This window comes from Terrapene carolina, unplaced genomic scaffold (assembly GCF_002925995.2).
Source record: "Terrapene carolina triunguis isolate 2854851 unplaced genomic scaffold, T_m_triunguis-2.0 Scaffold62, whole genome shotgun sequence".
NCBI lineage: Eukaryota > Metazoa > Chordata > Testudines > Emydidae > Terrapene > Terrapene triunguis.
Window position 1 is genome coordinate 38,638,060 of NW_020664413.1, and position 21,920 is coordinate 38,659,979.

At 42.0% G+C, this 21,920-nt stretch overlaps 1 protein-coding gene across 3 annotated transcripts in view; it reads left to right on the top strand.

Annotated features, from left to right (window-relative positions):
• The window catches only part of MAP3K20 (mitogen-activated protein kinase kinase kinase 20), a 134,367-nt gene extending 112,852 nt beyond the window's left edge, over positions 1-21,515 (top strand). For 2 of the 3 annotated variants that reach the window (XM_024211385.2, XM_024211457.1), the window contains exons 16-20: positions 1,567-1,659; positions 9,735-9,851; positions 11,618-11,692; positions 12,768-12,918; positions 20,744-21,515. In XM_024211385.2, the coding sequence (XP_024067153.1) occupies positions 1,567-1,659; positions 9,735-9,851; positions 11,618-11,692; positions 12,768-12,918; positions 20,744-21,435 (1,128 nt within the window). In that variant the 3' untranslated portion in view covers positions 21,436-21,515. The remainder of the gene's footprint in view (positions 1-1,566; positions 1,660-9,734; positions 9,852-11,617; positions 11,693-12,767; positions 12,919-20,743) is intronic. The other variant, XM_024211541.2, reaches the window with a different exon arrangement.
• Positions 21,516-21,920: the final 405 nt, after the last annotated feature.

The window sequence follows — 21,920 nt, forward strand, 5'->3', positions numbered from 1 at the left end:
CCCTTTTTTTTTTTTTTCAATCTTCCCTCATAGGTCATGTTTTCTAGACCTTTTTTTGTTGCTCTTCTCTGGACTTTCTCCAGTTTGTCCACATCTTTACTGAAAAGTGGTGCCCAGAACTGGACACAATACTCCAGCTGAGGCTTAATCAGCGCAGAGTAGAGCAGAAGAATTACTTCTCATGTCTTGCTTACAACAGTCCTGCTAATACATCCCAGAATGATGATTGCTTTTTTTGCAACAGTCTTACACTGTTGACTCATATTTAGCTTGTGGTCCACTATGACCCCCAGATCCCTCTCTGCAGCACTCCTTCCTAGGCAGTCATTTCCCATTTTGTATGTGTGCATGTGATTGTTCCTCCCTAAGTGGAGTACTTTGCATTTGTCCTTATTGAATTTCATCCTCTTTACTTCAGACCATTTCTCCAGTTTGTCCAGATTATTTTGAATTATAATCCTATCCTCCAAAGCACTTGCAACCCCTCCCAGGTTGGTATCATCCGCAAACTTTATAAGTGTACTCTGTATGCCATTATCTAAATCATTGATGAAGATATTGAACAGAACCGGACCCAGAACTGATCCCTGCAGGACCCCACTCATTATGTCCTTCCAGCATGACTGTGAACAACTGATAACTACTCTCTGGGAATGGGTTTCCAACCCGTTTTGCACCCACCTTATAGTAGCTCCATGTAGGTTGCATTTCCCTAGTTTGTTTATGAGAAGGTCATGCAAGACAGTATCAAAAGCTTTACTAAAGTCAAGATATACCACATCTACCACTTTTCCCCCATCCACAAGGCTTGTTACCATGTGAAAGAAAGCTATCAGGTTGGTTTGACACGATTTGATCTTGACAAATCCATGCTGACTGTTACTTAACAGCTTATTATCTTCTAGATGTTTGCAAATTGATTGCTTAATTATTTGCTCCATTATCTTTCCAAGTACAGAAGTTAAGCTGAATGGTCTGTAAATTCCCTGGGTTGTCCTAATATCCCTTTTTATAGATGGGCACTATATTTGCCCTTTTCCAGTCTTCTGGAATCTCTCCCATCTTCCATGACTTTTCAAAGATAATTGCTAATGGCTCAGATATCTCCTCAGGCAGCTTCTTGAGTATTCTAGGATGCATTTAATCAGGCCCTGGTGACTTGAAGACATAGATAAGTTCATGGAGGATAGGTCCATCGATGGCTATTAGCCAGGATGGGCAGGGATGATGTCCCTAGCCTCTGTTTCCCAGTAGCTGGGAATGGGCGACAGGGAATGGATCACTTGATGATTACCTGTTCTGTTCGTTCCCTTTGGGGCACCTGGCATTGGCCGCTGTCAGAAGACAGGATCCTGGGCTAGATGGACCTTTGGTCTGACCCTGTATGGCAATTCCTATGTTCTTATGTGGAATTACTGAGAGGACGATAGTATCCTCTGACCAGCCAACAGATTTGTAACATACAAAAGGCAAGGGTATTAAACTCTTACTGTCAAATGGAAGCTTGTTACCAACTCAGAGAGACTCGTAATAGATGTCATTTCTTACACTGTGTTTCTGTGATAGGATTCTGCAAGTGGAAATGAAGAAAACATGGAGAAAGTAGTGAACCTGGAACTTGTTTTTGGTTATCACTTGAAACTGGGAAATGGTCCACAGGTAAATGAATCTTGTTGGGATAATATCGTTTTATTTCTGTTTCTTCAATCATTACTCAAAGGGCCCAATATCTGTAGAAATATTTTCCATTTATAATATGAATCCTGCTATTCAGAAAATCACTGAGCAAATTTCAAAGTACAATGCTGAATCAATGATGGATGGGTACAAGAAAAACAGTGGTACAGAAAGTAAGATTGTTTCCTCATAAGCATTTTCTTTAACTTCAGTTTTGTGACTGAGAATTTCTTATGTAAATCCTTTATCATATTGAACATGAGACAACAGGTTTTTGTGAAAAGGAGGTAAATTGAGATTCCAGTGGAGGCTGGGGGCTTGGACTAGTATTGAATTTGTCTCATTTATGGGCAAAATCTTCTTGGTTTGCTGTGTGGGGATTTCCTCCTTTCTTTTTCACTGTATTTTGGATTTCTTTTATCTGAAGCATTTTCCAGTTGTAAAGATGGATTTCCCATTGCAATGTGAATTGCTTGTACATTCCCAGTGCTCTCAGGCACCCATAACTTGTGGTGCTATATAGCTTCATTTCTTTAGGTGCACATAGTGCCCTGCCTTGTGCAGCCATGTAAGGGAGTAAGGAGCATAAGGCCTTGAAGTTTTGGGGGAAGTACTCTGCACCAGCTATCTGCCTGACACATGGGGGCTTCCCCCGCAGAACAGGTGGAATCCAGGAGGCAGATTCTCACTCTGAGTATGTTTCCCAGGTTGCACCTGAACTAGCACAACAATGCACTGCCCCTCGCTAGGGACTCGTGAAAAATCAGTGACTGAGCTCTTAGTGGGTTTCTTCATGTAACTGTGGAAACTTCCTTCTTTTGTGTTTTATTTCTCTCTCTCTCTAACTTTCCAACTGGTTTTGCTTGCATTGTGAGTTGGTGTGTGCTTACAGGAGAAGGTATTTCCACACACTAATTTAAACCCAGTTACAACTAGCACAGGTCTGATTCATTTTAAAACTGGTCGGAGCCATAGAGTAAATCAGACTTGGATGGCCTGAACTGCTGGTTTCAAAACCAACTGCTTCTTCCATCCTTTCCCATCTCTTTGAGACTTATAAAGTAAAGGAAGGCTAGTAGCTCTTTTCTCCTTATAAACACTCCTTACTTCCAACAGAAACTATCTGTCAACACCAATTTAATTTGCTGTTTGGGGAACTCATCAGGTTAAAATCATGGCAGAAAGGGTTAGAGCTACATTCCATATCCAAAATTAAGAAGTTCCTATTTTCCAGCTTTTCAGTTGTACCTCACACACATTACATAGGTATGTTAACAACACTGCCTATTTCAATTCTATTGGAGTATTTTTTGTGATCCACAACCTCCTATGCAAGACCCTTGAATGCCTTTAATCTCTTGCACATAAACTTTTCTAGTCTAATAATATTTAATTTAGTCCCAAAGATGTCTCAGCACTTAAAAATTCCAGAATATAGTATAGAAGTCCAAGCATAATCATAGTCTTCTATCATTTATCATAGCAGACTTGTGTAGATTCTAATAAAGCAGAGAAAAGAGAAATATATTCTTTGTAAAACTGAAAAAAAACCCGAGCAATAAAATAAATATAACTACAGAATAATTAAATTGATTAATTTAATCTGTCAAAGTGGAGCATCATTTAGTCTGGCAAAATGGTATGCATCAATGATACAGTATCCGCTCGTTGAAACTTTAGCACAAGGTACTTTGAACTCATCAGGTTTTCTGTCAAGAAGGGAACACCTGGGCCTTATTCTGATCGGATACTAGTGTAAAACATGTGCCATTCCATTGATTTCAGTGTGCTTACTCCTGGAACACCATCAGTGTAAATGAGATCAGGAGCAGGGCCATACTCTTCAAAGGTGTTGAGTGTAGGATGCAGTGCAGCGATTCCCATAGGAAATGCACATTTTTATTGAACTGTAAAGAGGTATATGCAGGCTCATAGAATGTTTTGGCTGAGTAACTTGCTCACTTGCCTTTCTATGGAACCTTTTTAGGATATATCTGGGTTTTTACAGTACACCCAATTTGGATGAAATTGCCCTCTTCCCATCCCCATTCTCATACACACAAAGCCCCAATAATCTGTCTTTGTACAGGGATCACTACAGGAACATATGCAGTTCCCAACGCATAGACAGTCTGTTGGCTTGCAACACAACCTCACACCAGAGTACTCCATAGTAGCCACTGCATCTCCACATGCGCAACTGTGGATGCAATGGTACTGCCCCAGCACTACCCCAAACCTCCTTACACACCAGCCTCTCCTGGGCTGATATACAAAATCCCTTGGGATGCGAGCACACAAAAAAGACTGTCGCGAACCCCTGAACAGCTACTTCACCTAAAGGCAATCCACGCCGTGCCCCAACACAGTCCCATTGCGGAGTGAAAGTAGCACGGAAAGCCTGGCACTAGCCCACAGCATTGGAGGGTGGATTTCATCCTTTCTGAGGGCATGTTGGGCTTACTCCCCTGCACCACTTCTGGAGCTGTCTGTCACTAGTGGTAACTGAGAGCTGTCTACAAAAGTACAGGGGTTTGTTAAATGGCATGAAGATATAGTCAGTGCTTGGAAAAGGGAATACTGTTTTTCACACTTCCACCTTTAAAATATTGCATTCACAAACAAGTGAACTAGCAATTTATTTTTATGATGATGATCAGGGCCCTAAAAATCCTTATTTGCTTGCAACCACTGAGTGAGGACAGGCCTTTTTAAACATGGCAGCTAATCTCAGAACCATTTCTGTCTCAGAACTCGGGCTGTCTCAGCTGCTGAAACCTGCTGTTTTAAAGGCATTAGAGCTGAACATCTACTGACAGCACCTGGGTTATTTATCATTATGTATAACCCGCTACACTATGTTTTATTATGCTGGATTTACACGAAAGATAATAGCAAGTGAAAGATATTTTTGCATATTTAGCTACAGTAAAGTCCCAATATTACGTTCCTCATTCAGGCAAAATTCCCATTGATCTGGGACTTCTGCCTGAGTGAGGAGTGAAAGATCAGGCCCTTCAAGTAACCACGCAGGCAATCAATTATAGAAATGTATGTTTAACTGGCATTGTTTCTTTATTTTTTAAGAGCACCTCTCTCTAAAGCCCCCCTTCTCCCTCCCCATACAAAACTGAAACAAAAAATGTAATGCAGCAACCTTCTCTGTACCGGTGTCTGGTTGGCAACAATCTGCCCTGACCTGAGACATGAGCCATTGTTAAGGGTATAACACATTTACATATTTTGCAATAAAACATCAGTTATTTGCATTACTGTGTCAAGTTTTATTTGATTCTTTCACCTAAAAATGACTCATTTTCCTTTCTTGTATTTTAAAAACCAACTACTCTAAGCTTGTTTGAGAATAATCAAAAATTGCCCATTTAGCTAGAAGTCATTTTCTTTTCAAAAGGCAAACGTTATTTAATCTTTCAGCTGTTCATTGTGCCATCATAAATACTTTCTTTTCAGCACAGTTGTGGGGACTGAAATGAGCCCACTAATTGCCTCCCATTTCGACTGACATGTGGTGGTTTAGTGGAAAGAGAACACAGCAGGGAGAAGGAAATAGGAGGCTGAGAAAATGAGAGCTAATTATTTTCACTGCCTCATGTCAGGCTCTGTGTCAGCCTTGTTTTTACAAACTGGAAGGTTTAGCACTAAATAAAACAAACTGGCGTCATGTTTTTATATACTGGCAGTGTCATGGAAGCAGCTGCACATCTCAAAGACAATATAATGCCTGCATTCGCATGGACACCATCTGACAGCCACTGTGAGCCACTACTAATGAGGATATCACAGTGGTGCCAAGTGAAAGGTGCTGAATTATGTATGATTCTTCATCAGTACAGCAATAGTCCTGTACATCATTATGAGACATTGTTTTGCTGAAGAGATTAAAACATTCTTAGTTCCAGACCCTGCAACCTATACACGCTACAAAAGGTTATTAATGGAATTTTTAGGGAGAGTTTCTTGTGGATTTCTTTTTGGTTAAAAATATCTCATGGGACTAAGCAGTGGCAGGTCATGACACTATATATAAAAAGAAGAGAAGCAAATTAACCATACTTGTGTTATCTTCCCTTAAATCCGGCATAATAAAATGTAGTGTAGCAGGGTTATACATAATGATAAATAACCCAGGTGCTGTCACTAGATGTTCGACTCTTATGTCTTTAAAACAGCAGGTTTCAGCAGCTGAGATAGATAATAGCTAAGAATGTAAAGGAGCTACCAGGGGCCTAAATCATCAACATGCTACTACTTTTTATACCAGCATGACCAGCATTTTTTTCATATTTGTTTCATCTTGCATTACATCTTACATTTTTCAATATCCAGTTGCCTGCTAAGATGCTGTTTCCATTTTTCCTCGACTCTTAAACTTTTTTTTTATTGCAACAACTGAATTTAGAAACATATCCTAAATTCATGCCTCCTTCCAGAATGAGATCTCTCCCCAGAGAGAGAGTTTTGTACCTGCTATAACAAGAGGTGTGTTTTGTTGTTTAAAGCCCCTGGCTGATCTTTTATGTTTTCCTTTCATTTTTCATTACTGACATTAATATTTGTTGGTTTTAAGGTGAGTGATATGATCACAGGAATAAACAGAAGGCCTGGTTTTTAAAGTGTTACTATTATGGATCTTAGGAATAGTGAGTTTGAAATACTTTTATGATTTGCTTTTCTCTTACATTCCTATAGCCATTTTCAGAGGCTGCTGATTTATTGGCTTGTTCTAAATATAAGTCAGAAATGATCTGCACTCAGAGTTTGAGTGTTTGTGCCTCAGTTATGCAATTGGCTTCCTCTTCATAGTTCAAAAGCTAAATCTGTTTTATTTATTTAAATCAAAACTGAAAAGATAGATATTTGACAAGGCTTTGTGTTAGAATAGTAAAGTGCCCAGGGAAATCTTTTGTGAAGGACATTGTGTAAATATATTTATAAACAGAGTATTTTTTAATGTGCCACTTCCACAATATATGTTTTTTTCCCCATTCTATCCAGGTAGTAAACTTTGCCTTGACTCAAGAGATCTTTATGGCCCTGATTCAGCAGAGAACTTAACCACGTGCTTTAGTCCCAATGAATTAAATAATTTGAATTAAGTGCTGTGCTGAACTGAAATGGACATAAGTATGTATTTATGTTCTTTGCTGAATCAGAGCCTATATATTAATAGGGGGAAGTAGAGCAATAATCTTTTCTGGTTTTAAGCTTCTTTGAACTGTAGAAAGCTAGTGTTGCTTACGGTATGGTTAAACCTAAAGATTAGTACAGGGGTAGGCAACCTATGGCACGCGTGCCGAAGGCGGCACACAAACTGATTTTCAGTGGCACTCACACTGCCCGGGTCCTGGCCACCGGTCCAGAGGGCGCTGCATTTTAATTTAATTTTAAATGAAGCTTCTTAAACATTTTAAAAACCTTATTTACTTTACATACAACAGTAGTTCAGTTATATATTATAGACTTATAGAAAGAGACCTTCTAAAAAGGTTAAAATGTATTACTGGCACGCGAAACCTTAAATTAGAGTGAATAAATGAAGACTCGGCACACCACTTCTGGAAGGTTGCCGACCCCTGGATTAGTATATACTTAGGGAAAGTAGCTGACTAGTAAACTGACCCCACAAGTGTGTTGTCCACAAATCGGGCTGGTCTCTTTTTAATTTAAAAGATAAATATTTTAAAAGGTGAAATAGCAATATTCCTCAGGTAAAATAAGATGTTCATTTTCCAGTGGACATAGAGGGCAAATTGAATGGTTTGGCCTGTGACAAACACAGAATTTTGAGGAGGAATATGGGTTTTAAGAGATAAGGTTTCATATTTCACTGTATGAAACTGCAGTTTAAAGAAGAAAAGGCCTTGCTCATGCACTGCTCCTAGTATAGCTGGGTCCACAACTGTTTGGGCCCAAATGGTTTATTACCCTATCAAAGAGGCTTCTTCCTGTGGGCCTGATTCAAAGAGTTGCTATGCACCTTTACTTTGCTGTTGAAGTCACTGGGAGTTGCCAGGTGCTCAGTGCCTGTCAGGCCCTATATTTAATGCGGTAATTACAGTTTTTCCTTTGGAGATAGTGGTTTGAATCACATTGTTTATCAAAACAGATTGATGTTCATCAGATTTGGTTTGGAGGGAGACTTCACCAAAGCAGCACAAACTCCTGATTTACACAGTAATAGGCATCCTGAAACAAGATTCTGCAGTGCAAAGCATAGGAAGTGAAGTGGTGGTGATCTCTAAGTGCTTTGCTATGGTCTCTGGACCATATACAGTGTTACACAGAAATACACAGTGTTAAGTTTGTGCACATGGAGAAATTGAGGCACACAGACTTGCCAAAGACCACGTGGCAATTCAGTGTCACAGCCACAGTTGCAGCTTGGGGGCAAGATTTCAGCAGAGCTCATAATCCATGTAAGAACCTAAATGAAGAGGCCAGTTTTTCAAAATGCTCCACACTAATGAGGCCCCAGATCTCCTGACTCCCAGTCTCTCTGTTCTGTCCACCAATCAGTAAGACACAGAAATAGACTACACTGCTTCTCAATTAAAACTCCCAGGGCCAGGCCAATGAGTCAGAGCATGGGCATAATTTTAAGTGTGTTTAAGAGGTTCGCCGGAGTGCTCAACACTTCACAGGATCAAGCTTTTTGCAAGGGGTTGAGTGCTTCTGACTGGTGGCTCCAATCCAGAGGTTCTCAAACTGGGGGTCGGGACCCCTCAAGGGGTCGCGAGGTTATTACATGGGGGGTTGCGAGCTGTCAGCCTCCACCCCAAATCCCGCTTTGCCTCCAGCATTTATAATGGTGTGAAATATATAAAAAGGTGTTTTTAATTTATAAGGTGGGGGTCAGACTCAGAGGCTTGCTATGTGAAAGGGGTCACCACTAATAACGTTTGAGAGCCACTGCTCCAATTCCACCAGTGGGACTACTCGCCCGCTTACAGCCAAGCGTGTGCTTAAGTGCTTTGCTTGATCAGGGCCATAATTATTATTTTTATATGAAGTCCTGAGCTCCTTGAACTCTAACCAGGGCCGGCTCCAGGCACCAGCTGAGCAAGCTGGTGCTTGGGGCGGCAGATTGTTGGAGGTGGCGTTCTGCCCAATCCAAGGGCGGCACGGCCGCTTTTTTTTTTTTTTTTTTTCCCCACTCCGGCCGCCCTGTAGGGGGCAGCGGCATGGAGAACCAGAGCGCCCTGCAGGGCAGTCCTCTTCCTTCCCTCCCCACCGACCGGAGCGGAGCCCTCGCGGCAGGCAGCGGCGCAGCGGGAGGGGCCGCGTGGCAGCGCCCCTGCAGTAGCCCTGGCCACCCTCTTCTCTCTCTCTCCCGCCCGCTCCCTCCCCTTCCCGCCCCCCAGCCGGTCCCCCTGCACCCGCGCTCCGGCCGCGCCGCAGGGGTTTTTTTTTTTTTTGCTTGGAGTGGCCAAAAAGCCAGAGCCGGCCCTGACTCTAACTAAAATTAACAGAACTAGAGGGCGCTCAGTATCACACAGGAGGGTGCGTGGTACCTGATATAACTGGGCTCTAATAACTTGTTGCGCCTTTATTCAAGCAGTTTTTTTAGTGGCATTTCTTAGATTCTCTGATCATTTGTTCTTGGATTCACGCGGAAGGACTCGTCTGGGCCCACTGGTATTAACGGAAAATAAAGCTGATAACTCAGCTTCTCTCTACTGCTCTGTTACTCTGTCTCAGCTTGCTTATGGAAACCTTCCATGCCTGCTCCTGAAACAGTATTTACCTGTTAGTGTAAATATACATGCTCCATCTTCCCTGAGCCTCCCAGAGGAAATTCTACCATTTAAGAAACTAAAACACTATCAAAATGACCACTGTTTCTCGGATGTGAACTAATAGGAGTGCTACCAAGAAAACAGAAAGGTTCATTCACTTTGGATACTTTTATCCTGAAAAGAATCCAGTAAGAGTGTATTCCAAACCTTTGTTTTTAACACATTGAGGGTTTTGCTGATTTTGTTTATTTTTTGTGTTGTTTCTTGTTCTAAAATGGTATTACTCTCTTTTAATCCTAGGACTGTAAATGGAAAATGTATATGGAAATGGATGGGGATGAAATTGCAATAACCTACATAAAAGATGTGATATTCAACACTAACCTACCTGATGTAGAGATTTTAAAAATGACAAAGGTGGGTTCTGTTTACAGCCTTCATGAATTCATAGATCTCAAACAAAGACATTAAATACCACAGCAAGAGATTTTTGTGAAAAGCTGAGTCTCTTGACAGCTTTTAAATAAAATGCATTATTTTTGAAGATTTGTATCATAATGGGAGTGATTTGTTAATATTCCCTATTAAGCCAGGCTAACGATAAAGCAATATGAGAGGAATCATTTAAAATTTTCTTCTTTTACTTCCATGGTATTTTTTCTTTATTTGTTTACCACGTTGAAATGAAAGAAAAAGTGCAAGTGATGAAAATGTTCCACTTACTGAAACTTCCATATGCTATGTGTATTTTTTTAAAACTCTGACTTTGTTATGAAACTCTGCTCTTAAATGTGATAAGGTCTTAAACCCTACCCTTACAACCAAGATCAGAGCTCTGTGCAAGGTATGGAACCTTAATTCCACAAAGTCATAGAAAAGTAGTTAGCAGCCAATGCATAGAAAAGTCACAGTAATGGGGGAAAAAACCCTGTCCGTTAACTTTAGTAACTCAAGCCCTAATGACAGGTTTCAGACCATTGTGACCATTGTTTTATTACAAAAATGGGAAAATGTGGCAAAGAAATGGAGTGGGTAGTCGGATGTATTCCACATTGAGCACGTCAGTGAAATATTGAGCATCTTCAACTCCACCTCAATGGGAGTTTAACTTGACTTCAGCATTTGCCTCTAAATATTTACCAGCCAATGACTTGACTGATTTTAATCTAGGAGATGGAAGTTGTTTTGATAGGCAGGGCACTCTGTTTGCAGTTCATTTGTAATTGATTGTTTTTTATTAATGTGACCCACCCTAATACCTTGGCAATGTGTAACAATATACATTTCTAAATGAAAAAATATGCAACATCTTGATTGCCAATTAGAATGCTGCTCTAATATGCCCTGATGGAAAAACTCTCATGAATGGCTTTAACTGTGTACATTCCTTATCCAATGTTCATTGGCTGTTTTGTCTTACAAACAACTGCTGGATCCAAACCCTCAACAGGGAAAATAATAGGAAATAACAAAATATGGTGTTACCATGATAGGCTTATGACACAGAATTTCCCCCACTGGAACTAACACTAATGCTGTCCTTGTGTTTATGTGGCCACTGAATGCTGGAACCTTTATTATTAGTGTTAAGATTTGTTAGTTTTTGCATTTTCTCGTGTGAGACACATTTCTTTGTATTTCATTTCTCAAGGCTTTGCATGTTTTTTTTCTGTTAAAATTTTATCAGTATTAAAATTAAACAAAATGAGATTGTCAGGTATAAGCTTAACATTCAGCATACTTCTACGCTCTTTTAACCTGGAGGAGAATATCTTCAGGAATCTAAGTATCTGCTCTTGTTGTTTTTTAAAATTTCCACTTTGTTGCCAAGAAATTAAAAAAGAATGAAAGAAAATGTTAAGGTCCCTACAAAAACATTGTATTTCTTCTGCTTCCTCTGTAAAAGCAGTTAGCTTAAGAATACTATACTTCGCAAATACATTTTACTGTTAATTTAGTAATTACTAAACAAGGAAGTAAACAATTTTGAACTGTGTTTCTTTATGTCCCATTAATACATAGGGAAAATATGGATGCATTTGCCACATGAAAAAGGACAAAAGCTGTAGGGAATGAGCTTTTAAAAAAAACCTTTTTGGTGTAATAATAAAGCAATCAAATGACAAATAATAATCCTTCCCCCCCCCCCCACATACACATTCTGTTTATTTTTCCCTTTTCAGCCACCATTTGTAATGGAGAAATGGATTGTGGGAATAGCAAAAGATCAGAATGTAGAATGTATTATTACATATGAGGTAAGTACAGAAAAAGTAAGGCAAATACTTATCCAAGTTGAAAACCTAAAGCATGATTTCATTAAAAGCTGGTAGCAGGGCACTTTGACTTTGCTGCATACTGTAATCAAGGTCTAGCACTGCATAATTAATTGTAAAATCTCGAGTTCTGATGAAAAACTGAATGATGTCTTCAGAGACTGTGTGTTCAGACTCCTGGCTGGGACAGCTCTCTCTCCCTCAAGTAAGAAAACTTTTTTATTTAAACAGTGGTCAGTATTGCTGGTGTTTGTTGAAGAGATGTGTTTCTTACCTTGTCAGGGAAGTGCTAATTAGCTGAGGAACAACAGGAGGAGGAAGAAGGTGATAAGAGAAATGGAGAGAAACATAAAATAAAATCTGGAGACAATTTAGCACTGTTTAACCTGATGGAAATTAGACTTTGTATTAAAAGGTTTTGCTTACTTACAAAAAGTGTTTTATAAAGACCAATGGCATGCTTCACACTGAGGCTAATAATTGAAATCCCAGCTCTGTCTTGAGGCGTGGATTCAAGCAGTGCTATAGAGATAGGAAAATTCTGGACCTAGCTTGCTTGCCTCAGAAGTGAAGAACAGTGGTTTTCTCTGGCAGGAAGACTAACCCCAGGTTCCTTTTAGCTGGTAGTGCCTCAGAGGAGTCCCAGGGACAGACTGCAGGATTAAAGAGCTTGCTACTGTAGGCAAGTTACCATGAGGGGAACCCCTGCAACAATATCTGCCTACTGCCTATCTCTTTTAGCAGAAAGGACTGTTTACTTGAAGCGTAACTTGATTTAGTTATTAAAATATTTGTTAAAAAGCAAGGCATTTCAATCTTGCCCTCGTACAGGATATTAACTGAAAGGGAAATTCATGTTCAGATTTTTAGCAGAATCATAAAACTGTTATCCAAAAGCCTCTGGATTATAACAATCTCTGAGATCAGGCTAGAGGGTTTTACTAAAGAAACCGTGTATACAAAATGATAACACCCTCAGAGTGTTATTGGAAGCTCACTGGCATGGCAGTTTGTTTTGTTGTGTCCTAAATCGTAATCTGTTCTGTTTCTTGAATAGGGTGATGTTAGAGCTCCAAAAACCACCAGACACATACATGCAGTTAAATGGAGTAAACTGAAAGCTCAGGATGAGGTGAAGTCAGTACAGCTCATGATCCAGACCTTCCTCCCAAACTCGGAAGGCAGGCCAGGAAGCAGGTCCAACTCAAGTAAGTCAATATGTTTGAATGGCATTAAATTTATTGCTGAAAGATGCAAAACCTTTAAAGAAGGACTAGCAAAAACTCACTAACTAAAATTCTATTTCAGCAATATAGGTCCGTCTCACTGCTTTGGCAGGGATCTGTGGTAGCTGTGATGTCCTGCTGGGATGTATGCAGGGGTAACACAGCAGAGCCATAGCAAGCCAGTGTAACTTTGAGGGATGTGAGAGAGAGAGACACCTGAAATGTTAGGTAGTCGTGTGCTGATTGGCCCAACCTGGTTAAAGGGGGATTATTCTGTATATGTTGCTAAAGTAGTGGATCTTTGAGACTGTAAATAATTCATGGCAATAAGTTGTTGCTATGCTGTGCCCCATGCCACTTGGAGCTTCACAGAGACAGCAGGAACAGAACTCAGGTCATCCTGCTCCAAAACCCACCATCTCTTCCCATCTGAGTTAAAGAAGAATTTGCGCTAGGTATCAGTAGTAAAGGGCCTAAAAAACTAGCTGAGTAGATCTGACCCTATCAGGTAGAGGCCATGCATGCGCCCACACGCAAGTTCATTACAATAGTTTATTTGCAGTTTATCTTAACGTCGCCACTGATGTTTTAATTGTTAGTAGTAATGGGAGGTAAATCAATCTTTTGACCTAACTAAATAGCCTGTTAGTACTCCTGAAGATGTTTCCTTCCATCTGTCCAGTCTTCAGTTGTCTGAATGTTGCTTTCTCACATGCATACAGTTTTACCATCTGTCTGAGCCCATCATGCAAGCCTTTCCAAACTGGAGGTTGGTCAGTTGGTCAGCAGAGTGTGTCAGTGCTCAGCAAGCAGGGGTGTAAATCTACATTGCTCTAGCATGCTGCACACTAACTGGCCATGTGAATCCTGCTACCATGCACTAGAAGTTCTGTAACACTTTGACATACTCCAGTTTGAGACAGCAGTATGTCAGAGCACACTGTGGGACCTTTAGTGGTCAGTAGCAGTATCTGCACGGCACACTAAAGTGCTGCAGGTTTGCACCCGAGCTTCCTGAGCATGAAGAAACCCTGTAGGTTTGCCCTGGGTTTCATACTCTTCTCTTTAGCACATTAATGGAGGTTGGACCTATGCATCAATGGGCAAGTCCAGTCATCGCTTCCAGGACTATGGCGGTCCCCCAGATAGTGGAGCCATGAATGTTTTCACAGCACAAGGGAGGAGGGTAGATTCAAGGGACTATGCACAGAGGGCACAGCCGTGGCAGAGCTCAGCTTGACAGGGGCTCCATGCTCAGGGTGGAGGGGTGGGGCCAGGAGATTCACCACTGGGAGGATTCTTCAGTCCAGTTCGGCAGTGGGATCACATTATAGATACAGATTGCTGCTTGTGGGGCTGAAGTAAACTTCACCCAGTGGCTTGTGGGAGGTCATTGTCCTTGTCTTCCCCCCGGCCCACCGCATCTTTTCAGCACCCTGTCCAGCTACTCAGGCTGGATGCTGGGCTGAGGATTTCCCCCAGAGAGAATATACCCCATGTTCTAAAGTGTCTCAGCGGTGGGCCTCAAACTTTAATCCATGAATAGTCACTGAATGGCTTTAGAGAGGGAGCGCACGGTAGCTGTAGTGTCACGCCCTGATACCGCCTGGCAAACGTTGGTTGAATCAGTGTGTGATGAAGATGTATCTGTCTGCCTCCATATGCTGACAAACTGACTCTTAGCCAGGAAAAAAAGAAATGAGCCAGCTGTGAGCAAGAGGATCTTCCCCCCTCCCCCCCCGGTGTCTCCTCCCATCTCTTCCTTCCAATAGCTGTAGGGGAAGAGAGTCTTCCCCCAGCCCCTTCCTGGCTCCATGGAGGGAGTGTTCTCAGTGGCTGTTATCCTGGCCTCCTCTCTCCACACCACACAAGGGGGCAGGAGTACTCCAGTCAGCTCTTGCCTTCTGCCTCCCTCTGTTCTGTTCATGGGCATCATGAGGCAGAGGCAGCTCCCACAATGCCAGTGAGGTTTGCTCTGCCTCCGTATTAGGAGCAATGCTGTGATATGGATTCTCTTGCTCTGCCTCGCTGTCTGGCAGAGGAGGCAGGGTGTTCATCAGAGCCATGGACACTGAGCTGCATGCAGGGCCATGAAGAGCTTCAGCGTGTAGCTCGCACTGCACTGGAGGGTAAATCCAGCCTGCACAGAAGTGACTAAATGCCAGCAGTGCTGTGAGGAAGAATGGAAATTTGCATTACAACACATCTCCAACACATCTCAACATGATCTCTTGGGCCAGCGTGGACTTGTGATTATTCAGTTCCAGAATCTTTATGAACAATGTTTGTTGTGGTTTATTCAATGAGATAAATTAAACAGGCTTTAAACTGAGATCACTGCACTGCTCAGACCTCTTTCAGAGCTGAGTGCACTTTTGACACAGATGGTCAAACGCAGCCCTGCTGTAGCTCCATTGCCTTCAGTGGAGTTTTGCCTGAAAATCTGCCCTCAGAACTCATGTTATTATAAAGACACACATAACTAGAGGCAAAATTGAGCCCAAGCTAAAGGGAGCCCATCAACATTCAAATATAGGAAACTTTTTTTTAAATTGCCAGTTCTACTATGGGCTTATGTGTTTAATATTAGGAGCACTATAGTATTAGACAGACTGACAGCAGATAGCAACAGACTGGAGAATTTGGCCTGTTAGTGCATCATTATAGTGTCCCACCTTGTTAATAAACTATGCTGGCTCCATATTATATCCTTGCTAATAATTCAGCCTTGTTTCTCACTACTGTGACCCTTGTCTCCCTCTCCTCCCCTTCCTTTGGTTCTACACCCCTTTACATCTTGTCACTATGAAGGTTGCAAGTTCTTCAGGGCACAGTCTGTCTTCTATTATATGGCTGTACTGTGTCCCACACAATGGAGTCCTCATCGGGGTCTCTGGGTACTACTGCAATACAAATAATGTATGAGAGTAACAACAACATAATGGATTGCTACTATGTTTCATATCATGCCTACTGAGCCATAAGATTTGTCCCACCCCGCAGAGAGATCGGGGTAGTTCCAAAGCTGCCAGTCTGAGGATGTCCGGTGCAGGCCGCTCATCCTCACAACCTCTGCCTGCATAATGGGGCTGCCTAGGCCACAATCACATCTAGGACAAGGAATCTAGTTACAAGACAGCGGTCCCCTGACCCAGTTGTAACACAACTCTAGTTTGCAATGCAGATGGGACCTAAAGTATGTTCTGTAGAGATATGTCTACACTGCAATAAAATATTCACAGCTGGCCCGTGTCAGCTGACTGAGGATCATGGGACTTGAGCTGCAGGGCTATAAAATTGCAGTGTAGATGTTTGGAGGCGAACTCTGGGACCCTGAGAGAGTGGGGGAGAGAGACCCAGAGCCCGTGCTTCAGCCTGAGCCCAAACATCGACACTGCCGTTTTATAACCCTAAGGGTTTGTCTTCATTGCAGAGTTAATTCAGGTGACTAGCACCCAGTTCAACCTAGCCCAGGTGTGAGCAGTCACATTGCAAACCCAGACCCAAGTTAGGGTGTTCTCGCTGGTGCTGCACTCACCTAGGTGTGTTGCTAGGACTTCAGGAGGCATCTCCCATGGTTATTTGCAGTAAGCTGCGCTGCTGTAGGATGCATTCCCAGTGAATTGTGGAACAACTTGTCTACAGTTGTAGGCATGGGGGGAATTGTGGGAAGCTGCTGGAGGACTATCAGTACTCAAGTGATTAAGCCTGCATCCTCACTGTGTGAACGTGGCACCTGAGCTCTAACCCTCCCCCCAGCCAGGCCAGCTAGCCTGGGTTTAAAGCACCACCAAATTCGGGTGAGGGGCTTTTTTTGTATTAATGGGAGGTTTAAGGGCAACACCCAGGTCAGACCCTGAATTAACACTGTAGGGAAGACATACACTCACTGGGCTACATATTTATTCTGCGTACAGAATGTGTCAGAACCAAGATATCAGGATTTCTAACTCTGAATCAAGCAATGGGGAGAGGTAAATCCTGGTCTGGCCCCACAGAGATATTCAAGGCATAGAAATAGTTTCATTGCAACAAACAGGTGAGGTCCCCACTAGGAAGCTGACAACCCTTGTGCAAAGAGTGACACAGAACAGCCATTAAAAACAGTAAGTGTACTACTTCAGCTGCATCAAAGAGAACATCTCATACAGGGGATCAGTTAGTGGTGGTTTCCCTGATGTTATGAGATGGCTGCTTGGCACATGAGGCCAGGAAGCAGGTGTGCTTCTGCAAAATAGTAACAACCAGAGTCCCAAATTAAAGTCCTGAGGCTGCTATTCCTAGGTATATGAGGTCCGTGTTTTGCATCCACAGGCTAGTGAGAAGAACAGAGGCGACTGAATATAATATGCAGTGCCTAGAAAGCGCAAATACTCATACTGCACACATTTCTTTAAAACTGTAACTTACCAGGAGAAGGCTAAGAAACCTGGAAAGCCATTCACGTCGTCTTTTTCAGGAGAGATCATCTTTGTGTGCAGACAGAGCTGTCTGACATGGAGGCATCACAATCAGCCCTTGACAGGAAAGACTCTTCCCTTTTGATATATTTTACATAAAATTGAAGTGATTTTAATCCCTCAGGATTCAACTAAAGCCTGAGGAAGGGAAAACAAATACTAGGGGACTTCCCCAACCCCCCCCCCCCCTTACCAAGCCTACAAAATGGGAATCATTTTCTATTAACTCTCTAAGAAGAGAAGATATTTAGTTTGTGTGTACACTGTAAAGGACAGTGCATAAAACCAGACCTCTGGAAATTTCCCATTGCAGATGCTGTGGTAACATCTCTAGTAAAAGACAGTATTCATGACAGAGCTATTCTTCCCTCAGAAAACCAGCAATAAAATGGAGGAATCTGAAATCCTCTGCTATAGCTATTTGCGTTTCAGTTGAGTTTAAGCAGCCTGGAAATGCCAAGTCTATGGTCTCCTGCTAGAATATTAGCATTTTTTAAAGGATAAATCCATTTAAATCTATTTTGAACAAAATTACTTCAGCTTCATCCTGTATGTATTTTGTGTATATATATTGTATGGCATCTCATACAAACAGGCCTGATTTTCAGAAGGGCTTCAACTCAAGGTGTGGGTGCTAAGAACTTCTGAAAATTAGCTCTCTCTCTATCTTCTGATTTTTAAAGCAACCATCAACGTAGATTAATAAATTTCCCAAATAAATTAAATCTACATGGCAAGGTCAATAGTGACCTCATGAAGTCTTCTGTTCTTCTCCCTTCCTTGGCTGTAGAAAGATCTGCTTGTAACATATGTATAATCATAATCAATTTTGAGGAATCTTATGTATTTTCTTTGTTTATCTAATTTGACTTCATTCTAATTTTATTTTTCCATTTTTTATATTTTGATATGGGTGCAGCAGGAAGGTTTTTACAAAAGTTTTCTTGTAACATGCCCTAAAGGTGGTTAGACTCTGAATTAGTCTGACCTCATTACACAGCTGTTATCCCCTCAATCGAGAACAATATTTCTGGCTTTGATGCGCTTTGTAAAGTGCATTGTCCCACAGGTGCAGAGCTGTCTTGGCAGGTCCTAGATGGAGATGTGGTTCTGACCTGTTGATGACTTTGAAAATCAGGACCAAGTCCTTGTACCGTCTGGAGGTGATGAATGCAGGTCCACAGAAGCCAGATCCTCATCCAGGATGAAAGAGCAGTTTCCTAGTCAGATGCAGGTGGAAGAAGGCATTTGGCACTATGGATGCTATTTGTTCATGTAGGCTTAATGAAGAGTTGAATCGGAATCCAGGCCTTCATACCAGTTAGACAGTTTCTCCCCTGCAATTTGTCTGTGGAATGGGGAGGACAATGTCCAGGCTATTTCTTCAACATATTTGCCTCTTCTGACCAACATGACTTCAGTTCTGTTTGGGTTGAGTTTGAGACAGCTGCTCTTTATCCAGGTGATGATCTCTTTCAGGCATTGGGACATCCTTGTGATCTCATGGGTTATGCGGGTACAAAGTGAGATCTACAGGTGAGTGTCACTGGTATAGCATTGGCAGGGGAGCCCATAGCATTTTGTCCCCTCTCCAAGCAGTCTTAGGTGGATATTAAACAGAAGGCGAGACAAGCTCTTTTTCTGTGGGTCCTGCAAGTGAGGTACTTTGAGGGGAGGACCAGTTGTCCATCACCAATCCCTGTTGGAAGCCATTGGAGTGATGCACCATCTATGTTACATAAGTGGGACAACAGCATCCTACGGTCAACTGCGTCCAAAGCTGCAGAAAGGCCAAGAAGTATGAACATTGAGATATAGTCTCTATCCATTTCAATGAGGAGTATGTCTTTTAGTGCTACTAGTCCTTTGTCCTGTGCCCTGGTCTGAAGCCTGATTGTGAAGCATGCAGTATGTTGGCAGATGTCACGTTACTGGAATGTGGTTGCCACTATTCTGTCAGTGATTTTGATGAAAAGGGGCAGGAGTTGGAGAGAATTTGCTCATCCAGCTATCTGAGGATCTGGAGGACAATAGGAAAATTGGCAGGTTTGAGTCTCTGAAGAAAACATTGCTTATTCTAGTTTGCAGGGGTTTTTGCTTTGCAAGAGGGGTATCGACCTCGTTTGCAGGTAGTGCCTTGAATATTCTTTAAGGGCTTCATCATGTATGAGGGGACCCTAGAAGGGCTACATCTTCTAGGGCTCCATCATCAGGAGTGGTATATCAGTAAATATTATCTGGTCCTGTTTCAAGTTTACTTCTGCAGTTAGTTCTTCACATACTTGGCTGATCTTTTCTGAGAAATGGGATGAGGGCTCTTCATGCTGGTTGGTGCTTAGCGTTTGGATTATGTTATCCAATTCCTTATTTGGAATACCTCTGCCAGCTGTGATTTGATGGCTGGATGGCAAAGGAATAGAAGGTGAGGAGGAATTCATGTGGTTTTTTTGGGGGGGGGAGGGGAGGGTAGGAAGGTGGGTGTTGCTTCTGTTATTGCAGTGGTGTAGTTCTGCGGGAAGTCTTTGTGTTGTTGGTGGATGAATTCAGATCAGGTTTTGCATCACTTCTGCCTATGCACTTCATTTGATGTAATTTATGTGTGAACCCCAGTGATCGTTTTGGTCGGTGTAAGTGTAGAGAGTGACTTGGGACCAAAGCATCAGCAATACTGGGCGTCAGATGATTATACAGTTGTATAAGCACCCTGCCTAGTAGCTGGGTGGTTTGGTCTCCTACAGCATGCTGAAAGAACAGATTTCCTTCCCTGTATATAGGCCATTTTTGTGACTTCCTGTATTTTATTGGCTCCATAACTGTAGTCCTTGGAGCACTTGCTGGTGGTCCAGGTGGACAGCCAGCCTGTCACATGATATTGTGGCTCTTTGTTTCAAGCTTCTTTTACAGGTCTCTTCTTTGCAATGTAGGCCGTGGAATCATTTCCCAACGGCAGTAGCTGAAGACAGATCAGAGGGGATATTTAAAACTAGACTACACAAAACACAAGAAAACATCCTATAGGAAGCAAACCTGCTTTGGTGGGTAGATAGACTGAATGGTTTAATAGGTCTTTTCCATTTCTCACCTCTATCATCCACACAGGTGACACTATATGCACCAGTTAATTGATGCATTAAATAACATTGTATTGAATATTGTAATACCTGGGATTAATTTCTGTCAGGCAGCGAGGGAGGGGAATAATTTGACTGATATATTATATTTTGCTACATTCTTAGCAGCAATTGCTCTCTAGATATTTTGAGTCCTTATCACAGGTCTTTATTAAGTGGGAATGCAGTTTCTTGGCAATTCAAACCATGTGACTCTTGTTTCCATTTATATTTCAGGTATAGATGTTGAATGGATGCACACTCTAAGAATGCGTCAAATGGAAAAAAGCACTTCACACCAGCATTCCCATCCCCACAGTCCTAATAGTGTGACACAATTTTTACCATATCTTCACAACCAAGACTCCTATGCTGCTGCTCTAAGACGGACACGAATTCCTATTAGCTATCAGATTACACCGATAAATCATTCCAGAAGTTCATCTCCAACCCCATATGGACTGATGAGAACTCTATCGTCACTACATCTTAATTCAAAGGGAAGTAGTACCTCTAGTGCAGCTTCTGATAGCCCTTCAGAAAGGGACAGATCGGCAGGCAAAAGCAGGAACAGTTATATCAGTGACTCTGGACTCTCCATAAATGGAAGATATAGTGGAAAAAGCCCACAAACTGCTTCTGCAACACCTAGACGCTCTGGAAAAATGTACAGTTCTTCCCAGTCAACAGTCAACCCATCAAAGTCATATGACCACAAAAAGCACACACACTATCCCCATCAACCAAAGTCCATACCAGGTATGCCTTTGAAAACAGAAGGCAAACCTAAAGAAAATGATGAAGAGACCAAAGTTAATGAAGGTGGATGGATAAAGGTAGAGTATTCAAAGAAATCTCATAGACAGAGTACAGGCAAGTCAACTAAAGAGAGACCAAAGGGAACTTGGCGGAGCCGGAGAATGTTTTGAAGAGGGGACTAGCTGACATTTTCTAGAGCGTTTTTTTCCTTTAATTTAACAGAATTTTTGGTTTATACAATGAAATCAGATCTACTCATAGACTCATAGACTTTAAGGTCAGAAGGGACCAATATGGTCATCTAGTCTGACCTCCCGCATGATGCAGGCCACAAAAGCTGACCCCCCCACTTTCCCTTAACTCTGCTGTTGAAGTCTCCAGATCGTGATCTAAAGACTTCAAGTTGCAGAGAATCTTCCAGCTTGCGACCCCTGCCCTATGCTGCGGAGGAAGGCGAAAAACCTCCAGGGCCACTGCCAATCTACCCTGGAGGAAAATTCCTTCCCGACCCCAAATATGGCGATCAGCAGAACCCCGAGCATACAGGCAAGATTCTCTAGCCAGACCCTCATTTTGCCAGCGATGGCTGTTATTGCCTAATTGACTAAAATCACGTTATCCCATCAAACCATTCCCTCCATAAATTTATCTAGCC